The sequence below is a fragment of the Hipposideros armiger genome, unplaced genomic scaffold (genome assembly GCF_001890085.2).
Source record: "Hipposideros armiger isolate ML-2016 unplaced genomic scaffold, ASM189008v1 scaffold_158, whole genome shotgun sequence".
NCBI classification, from domain to species: Eukaryota; Metazoa; Chordata; class Mammalia; order Chiroptera; family Hipposideridae; genus Hipposideros; species Hipposideros armiger.
Genome location: NW_017731508.1, coordinates 1,605,144 through 1,613,598, shown reverse-complemented (window position 1 = coordinate 1,613,598; position 8,455 = coordinate 1,605,144). Strand labels below are relative to the sequence as shown.

The 8,455-nt window shown below is 38.0% G+C and overlaps 1 protein-coding gene across 12 annotated transcripts in view; it reads right to left on the bottom strand.

Annotated features, from left to right (window-relative positions):
- Positions 1-2,818: 2,818 nt before the first annotated feature.
- The window catches only part of FOXP1 (forkhead box P1), a 601,823-nt gene continuing 596,186 nt past the window's right edge, over positions 2,819-8,455 (bottom strand). For all 12 annotated transcript variants that reach the window (XM_019651316.1, XM_019651317.1, XM_019651323.1 and 9 more), the window contains one exon: positions 2,819-7,429. In XM_019651316.1, coding sequence (XP_019506861.1) covers positions 7,285-7,429 — 145 coding nt within the window. In that variant the 3' untranslated portion in view covers positions 2,819-7,284. The remainder of the gene's footprint in view (positions 7,430-8,455) is intronic.

The window sequence follows — 8,455 nt, the reverse complement described above, 5'->3', positions numbered from 1 at the left end:
TTTATGTTAAGTCAATAGAATGCACAAACCATTTAAAATTGTATTTTAAGTGTAGAAATATCAACCCAGGAAAACATGTATAGTACCATATATTGAGAAGGGAGAAGTGTTAGCTTTTCAGGGGCTTAAATAGCTTGTAAATATTATTCTATTTAGAAGATATTTTTAAAATGTGGTGCTTTGTCAAGTGGCAAGAAAGCAAGCTTGAAATCCTGCAATTTAGTTTAGAACCAAAAATAACACTGATATTCAAGACTTCACGTAACAAAGCAGTTTTCTTTCCTCTTTCACAAATGAGAAACGAGCCAGCAAGAGCAGCTCTTGAGAACATTCAAAAAGGATTGACAAATCTTCACTGGAAGCCACCCTGTTCTTCTATGGCCCCAATTAATACTGGACTTGGTGACATTTATGTATCAGAGCAATAAGCTAAACAGGAAACAATTTATGTCACCTAAAGCTTTTTAACAAATCGATGCAGCTATTTGTAATTGCTTGTTTCACAAGATTAAAAGTGCTAAGGCCTGATCTTCGCCCATGGATTTGTGGTCAACCTGACCTGGGCTTCTGTTGTTTAAAAAAAAAAAAGAGTTGGTGATCAGCCCTGGCTTCCATCAAGTAATCCATATTGCTAATATTTCTGGGATTTTAATGTAGTTACAATTTATAGCTGATCAAATGTGGCTACCTAAATTGCTGTTGCTAGTAGACAGTTTAACTGTCTTTATTAATTACAGTATAATTTAATGTTTGAGTACCGGCACTTGTGTTGGTCATTTTTATAGCTAGAGCAGTTATCTGCCTTATGACAAACCATTTTAGCATTTTCAATGGAAATTTGCTAATATGATGAGTGATAAAAATGTCACAAGCTGGTAAATAATGATTATTGCTTTGGCTGAAATTAATTCTTGAAAGGCCGGTTACCTTCAAATTAACATTATAACTTGAAGCTTGTCCTTTTCCCCTCCCAATATGCTTCTCGGTATAAGCCAAAAAACAAAAAAACAGCAAAAAAACCCATCAATAATTTCAAATGGATATGTATATATTTTTGGTATAAACACTGAATGTCATTTTACAATCAGAGTGGAAATAAGATGACATATGTGTTTTTAAAAACTAAAATAGTTTAAAAATAAATAAGTTTCTATCTCGAGTGTTGGCTCTTTAATCCAAATATTGTCCCACAGTTAAAGCAGTGTTTTTGTACGTAATTTAATTTTCCTCCAGTGTGAATTCTCTTAAGCCTTGTAGCAGTCAATTTCTTAAATGAAAGTTTGAGACCCAACTTCCTTTATTTGAATAAAAAACACTTTTATTTGACTCATCTACAATGATGATGAAAGATAAACTGTGTTACCGCCCTGCACATAGAAGTGTAATATCAAAGATGACAAAATCTAATAAGACTGATTATACTTTGTTTTGATCTTTTTTTTTGGGGGGGGGGAGGGATGTTCTATCATGCATCTGTTTGTTAGTGTGAAATTGGTCCTCCTAAGAGTTTAGTCTCTTTATAAAAAAGAACCAGTATTTTGGTTTTGCTGCCTTACCTGAGTGACAAGCCTGAATATGTAAGAGGATGTTCCTGCTTTAGAACAGTTCCTAAAATGCAATTAAAAATGTGCTATGCATCAACCGGCAAAATCTTCAATAGTGCATCGTTATACTTGGTTTGGGTCCTCAGCTTATTCAAATATGTATACATATTTAATTTTACCAACTGCATATGCTGTAAGCAGTATTTATGTCTAAGCCTGGCATTTTAAGACATTTCAATTAACCCTAATATTATATTCTTAGTAGCTAGATGAGAATTAAGGGTTCAAATGTTTTACTAATTATCAGGCTAGAGGGCTTCTAGACTGTGGCATAACTGTTAATGAAGAGGACACTGTTTTGCAGTTTAATAGCAAAACCTTACATTAAAAAAATATTGTTTTTGCCTAATATGGGCTTTTCCAAACAATGCGAGCGAAGAGCATCTACGGTCCCCGGCAGCAGCCAGTGTTTGCTGAGGAAAAACTGCGAGGTTAATTTTCAAGTCATCTCTTGGCTTGTGTTTTGTGCTCTGAATTCCATTCATAATGGTTTTATGTTACCACGATTTGGCCACTTAACGTGCTGCTTTCAATATACCAATTTAATTTTTACTGAAAGATGATGCCCAAATTCATTAATCCTGAGAATGTATACAGCAGAGAAATACTAGAGAGAAATAAATTTTATTAGAGGTATGCAATTAAAAAAAATCTCAAGATCAAGATGTTTTTTCTGGGAATAGTTACTGGGTCTGTTTTCTTCACTGAATGCATTTATCTAGCATATTTTTGATAGAATATTTTAATAAATTCATTTGTTCTAATCTGAGCATTTATCATTATATGCAAAAAGATCTCTTGATGAGAATATTATAGACGGTGCATGTTTTTGACATTAGCATTTTATTTGGATGACTAATCTTGCAGATGTGAAATTTTAATGAATTATTCATGAAGTTGCTTTCCCCTGAAATTTTACTTTGCTCTTAATGCTAGTTATTCAACATTTTGTTTTTCTCTATATTTGATAAAGAAAAATGAGTGTGCTTTCTCCTGAGAAAAGGTAGCCTCTCTTTTTTGTTTTTCGAATTCTCTAAGTGGAGACTTCCACTCTGAAATCCTGAGGATAAGAGCTTTGGCCCCCCGTGATGATGGAAGCTTTTAGTTAAGATTGATTTTAATTCTGTGTTGGAAGCGGCCAGTGATAAACCCGAGGCATAGGCCTAACATACAGTATCAGCAGGTCAGAAGGGAAAAGAAACTTAGGCTGTGGCAACTTTTACTACCAGTGTGAACAACCAGCATTTTTATTGCATTTGAGAATGCTAAAATGTCAGTAATTAGTACTGACTACACAACATTTTTTTTTTTTTATTGTCTGTATCCACAGACACGGAATGATGGAATTACAGTTGATGTCAAGGAATGAGTTTCTTTTATGCCTTATCAAAACAAAACAAAACAAAAAAAATTCTTGTTCCTGGCAGCACACATCTACGAAGCACCATGCTCACGGTCCGGACTGTACCATCTTCATGAAGGCTTCTGGTAGCAGAGAACATGTGAACTACATGGGCCCACAAAATGCCTTTAGAATTGTTAAGTCTCATTCTCAGGATAAAAAAGCGAAACCAACTCTCAGAAACATCAAAAAGATTAAAAGGGTATACCATGAACCAAAAGGTACCCCAAATATTCAGAATCCTTATAAGCAGGTACTACTTTGTATCCTTGGAAACGGAGCTCAGCTGGAATGTGGAAAGGAGTGGAGGTGTTTTTTTAACTTTTTTTTCATGATAAAATAGCTAGTGATTTCCATCACATTTTGGGTTAAGAATCCAAGGTGTTCTTTACCAGGTCTGATGGAATGCTGGGAATAATGTTAGAGCTGTCCGAGGGCAGCAGGGCTGGTGGTCACTCTTCATGGACATAAGCCTTGGTATTATACTTCACTTCACTGCTGGTTCAATGTGGGCAGCGTAACTTGTCTTACAAGGACAGACTCTAGGGACAAGTAGGGTGGATCCTCATTCCTGACAGTGCATTTGCCTGATACAAAGGACCATCTCCCTAATGTACGCTTTTCTTTAAAAAAAAAAAAAATTGTGTTTACATCTTGGCACCTTGAAAAGTTTTCTATTTTTTTTTTATACAAAAAGTTCAATAGCTTTGACACTCCCATTAATCACTACTTCACTGATAAACTTTGAAAGTGTGACCCTGGAATTTCATCATGCAAAATATTTACTGCAGTAGGAGGAAACATTTTTTAAAACATTTTTTTTTCTCTTTTCAAATGTATGAACTTGTTTAAGATAGCCAGGAAGGCAGTGGTAGGATAAACACAATGGATAGGAATGTATCAAAAAACAGATTAACACACATGCCCACACACTCACACAAAAAAACCTGTACAAAATGCTCTGATCAATGAGAACAGGAAAAAAAAAGTCTGTCAACTATGTAACTATGTTACAATTTAAAAGCAAAAAAAAAAAAAGTTAGGGAATTTCTCTCTCCCACATGTCAGGAAATGTCATCCAATATTCTTAAAGCAAGAAAAACTAAATAAAATACATGTGCAGCATATTCTGCAATTCCATTACATACAGTAGTTTTTTTCCAAAGCTATTTTTTTTAAAGTATCGTTAATATAAAGCAGTTGCACAAAAAGCAAAGGTGTTTTGACAAACAGGTGTATGCATTTATTCCTTTTTAGGAACAATATCTAAAAAAAGAACTGCCCTCTGCCCTCCCCCAAAAAAGACAAGGATTCACACAGACACATCGGGATATATGTACAACATAATAAACCCCATCTTAAAGAAGCGACTGGGATACCCCCAAGGGATACAGGATCAGAACTGTAAAAATCAGAGTGAAGTTTGCTTGCTTGTAAAGCCTGAGAATTTTTTTTTTCAGTTGGTTCTTCTGCAAGGCTGTGATGCCTGCAAAGATATGTAAAATCTAATTTTTTTTTCTTTTTGCTACAGTCTTTAGACTAAGCATGCAAGACATACGACTAAGTGCAACTGAGTGAAATGTTATTTTTTTAAAAATTTTAATCATTCCCTAAAGGTTTGAATTGAGGTATGCGTACTAACAGTTTCTCATGCTGTTATCTTTACTCATGTCTAGCTACACATGCTGAGAATGAACTAATCTACCAGATTTTTATCCTCTTTTGAATACCAAACTAACCAGCAACCACTCAGTTTAGAAGCACAGGGCCCCCCTTTCCCATGACCCTGTCTGGCTACTGCCTGCACATCATGAAGCTGCCTGGAAAAGTTAAAACAAAGTCTCGAGTGACCACAGACTGCCCTTTATACAGAAAGCAGAGTGAAGCTTCAAAAGTTAACTGCCAAAGTTTTTGTTCCAAGCTTATGAGTGGACAGGAGTGTTACTTTTTTAAAAATGAAAAACGCTGACAAAAGGCAGGAAAAAAGGGGAAAAACAGGAAAAAAAAATTAAAACAAAACAAAAAAAACCAGAGGATATATGCCAAAATAAACCAAAATTAATGCAGTGATCATAGCACAGTCCTTAAAGAAAAGTGGCATACAATCTTAAAATGTATTTCTAGAAATACTATTATATATTATGTGGTCTAGTTCCATTGTGGAAGCTTTTCTGTTCTCTCTGTATTTTATTAACTGTCTCCTTTATTGGACATGCCCTAATTTTCAGTGGCAACGTTTATTTTTTCGAGATGGGACTCCCTTCCTTCGTTTGCTCCTTTAATACTGTGTCCTATTTTTATCTCAAAAGCCCCATAATATCTCTTTATGAGTTTTGGTCTCTGTAGAGATGCAGAAGAAAAAAAACCAACAACTAAAAAAAAAGTAACAACTTTGGTTCCATTACCTACTTGGTCTTCTAAATTTACTCTATGATGAAGGAGCAGTTCTCTTTCTCAGGTTAGCAATAGCCTATATATTTCATCAATTGCCTCTAAATTCTTTCGCCTCCTTTGATCAACAATAAGAGGATATTTGGCTTCATCAGATAAAGCATAAAACAGAGAACATAATTTACCTTTGTGTAATATCTTTGGTAATTTTAGAAAAAAAGGTACAAAGAATATAAATTAAGCTCCAAAAGGCTCTCCAACTAAAAACAAAAGCTATGGTCCTAGATAAATAAATGAGTGACAGGAAAGTGGGTGCAGAGTGGAAGTGTTCAGGGGTTCTAAGGACTGCGGTGGTACCAACAGATGACCGTCACATCCTGCATGCCACATTCATCTCCCCAAGAGCCCAGGGCTGAGATGTGCCCCCATCCACTTGATGTCTTCTACTGTTAGTTTTATATTGGGTTGGTGTGATAATATTGCATAACAAACTAAACGGCAGTAGCAAATTTGCACATTTGAAATGAACACGTTAGCATTTGCTGAATTCAGTCTTCATTAACTCCCATAACAAGTTCAATCTGAAACCTAATTTACATTCAAACAGATTAATGCCACCAAGCAGGTCTGAACTGATGTTTAAATTCAGCACCATCACCACCACCACCACTCGCCACTTCCAGTAAAGTTGCTCAGGGGAGCCAGGTTTTGGTCATTCTGCAAACAGAGCAACACAAGCTGGTTCTAAGTACAGAGCGCCCGTGGCATCACAACTTGCTTACACAAGGGAGAGCCTTCCACAGATAGACTGTCAGGCTAACTACTGTGAGATTTTTTTTGGGGTGCTGCCTATGGTTCCTTGTGCTGGTAAAATGCTATGGCAAAAAAATAGGAAAATCTGAAACAACCCCTTCCCACTTCCAATACTGCTTTGTGGAATGAATCTGCATTGTTCCTAGAGTGTGTCTAATTTTTTTTCTGTCATTCATTCTCTTTCTGGCAGGACTTCACATCTGTGTGAGAGGGTCTTCATGTGAAGAGTGCAGCATTTGGGACCTTTTTGAAAAAGACCAAAACGGAATGTTCTCTGACTTTAGAGAAAACATGGTGATGTCTGAAGGAAAATGGAATGAGTGACAGAAAACTACAAACAAGAAATGACATTCAGCTTTGTATAATAAAAACACCTATTAACATTCATCACAAGGTACAGAAAACTTTAAGCCTCCAAGAGGCCATGGGCCCAAATGGAGGCCTGAGGTCAGAACTTAAAATGGTATAGTAGAAGCAAAAAAAAAAAAAAAAGCAATACATTAAAAAGTTTGGGATAATTATTTTTTAACCCCTCCCCCCAATACACACACAAAGGCCTTCCCCATCCCACCTGGAAGCAAAACAAAACAAAACAAAAAAACCAAAAGAGTAAAGGCAGTGATAATCAACATGCAGTACTGTGCAAATAGGTCGTCCACTGGAGTCCTTATTCCCGGGCAGAGGCCTGGTCTGCAGCTCAGGTGCACATGCTCAGCTGGGTGTCCTCAGTGTCCGACGTCGGCAGGACTGCAGTTCAAAGTCTGCTGCTAAAAGTGAATCAGTTTAGCAAATTTACAACAGATGTTGACTGTTAAGAGAGGAAAATCCCAAGTACCAAACAAGTCCATCCAATGCACAGAGTACAAATTCCTTTTTTCAACAAAAAGTAGAAAAATCAAAAATACTCCCAAATGGGATTCTTGATGGCACTAAGAGTTAACACATTTCAGAGTTGTCAAAATGTAGTGAAACTCCTCCAGACTGTACAACAAATGGAGAACAATTTCACCGCTAACTTTTGACGTGTTTTGTTTTTTCCCAATCTTCATTTTTGGGGTTGGCCCGCCCAGACGTTCATTCCATGTCCTCATTTACTGGTTCGTCTTCGTAATCTCTGTCATGGTCAAAATCTGGACTGTGGTTGGCTGTTGTCACTAAGGAGAGAGGCCCTTCAGCTTCCTCTGGGTCGAGCGGCTCTTCTTTGACATGTACAGGATGCCTGGAAAAACAAGAAAAGGTTCATTGAGGGAACTTCCCAACCCAACGCAATCTGCCTGCTTTGGGCGACACAAAAGCCACCCTCTAGGGCTGCATTGTCCAACATAGCAGCCACTAGCCACATGTGTCTATTTAAATGAAAACTAATTAAAATTTAATACAATGTAAAATTCAGTTTCTCTGTTGCACTGGCCACATTTCAAATGCTCAAGGGCCACATGTGGCTGATGGCTGCCACACTGGATAGTACAGAGACAGCAGTTTTTACCACTGGACAGTGCTGCTCTACAATGACTGGTATCTGGACAGAAACGGGCCTCTCCTCCTCGGCAGTGCTTCTTACACATCAGCATGTACGCAAATCATCTCAGGATCTGGATGAAATGCAGCATGTGACTCAGCAGATCTGGGGTGGGGCCTGAGACTCGGCATCTCTAATAAGCTCCCAGGTGATGCTGCTAGTCCAGGGACCACACTGTGAGGACCAGAAAACAGGCCCTGTCACGGAATCCTGGGTGGATGAGTACAAATCTTCAAATAATTACGTGAAATAAGAGTCTGTAAGACAACTGTGGTGTGTGGGGACTGCGGAGGCTGGAGGCTGGGCTGTTCGTGGCGTGCTGTGTGTTCTGCTTTGTTAGTTAACATGCGGAACCTGTGAAAGAACTCTCCAGAGACCGAGCCCAAGCGAGGTTCTATCATTAATCAACTTCAAGCAAACACAGCAAAGAGACACCATGATACATGCTTGAAACTCCAAATTAATGCATATTTTTACAAACTGTCAATAAGGCAAGAAAAGCCCTGCCAGGAAACACAAACGAAGAGGAGAAAGCTCGCTCAACACAACAATATGATAAGAAAGCAGGGCCCCAATCAGAATAATAACGCTGTCAGCTGTAAACAAGGCAGAACATGAGGCCCGGGCTGGTAGCGGCCACTGGGACACGGGGCTGCGATGAGATCTGCCAGCTTTCTCCTTATGGACCAGCGCAGGGTTCAGCTGAAGGGTACTGAGGCGGGGGTG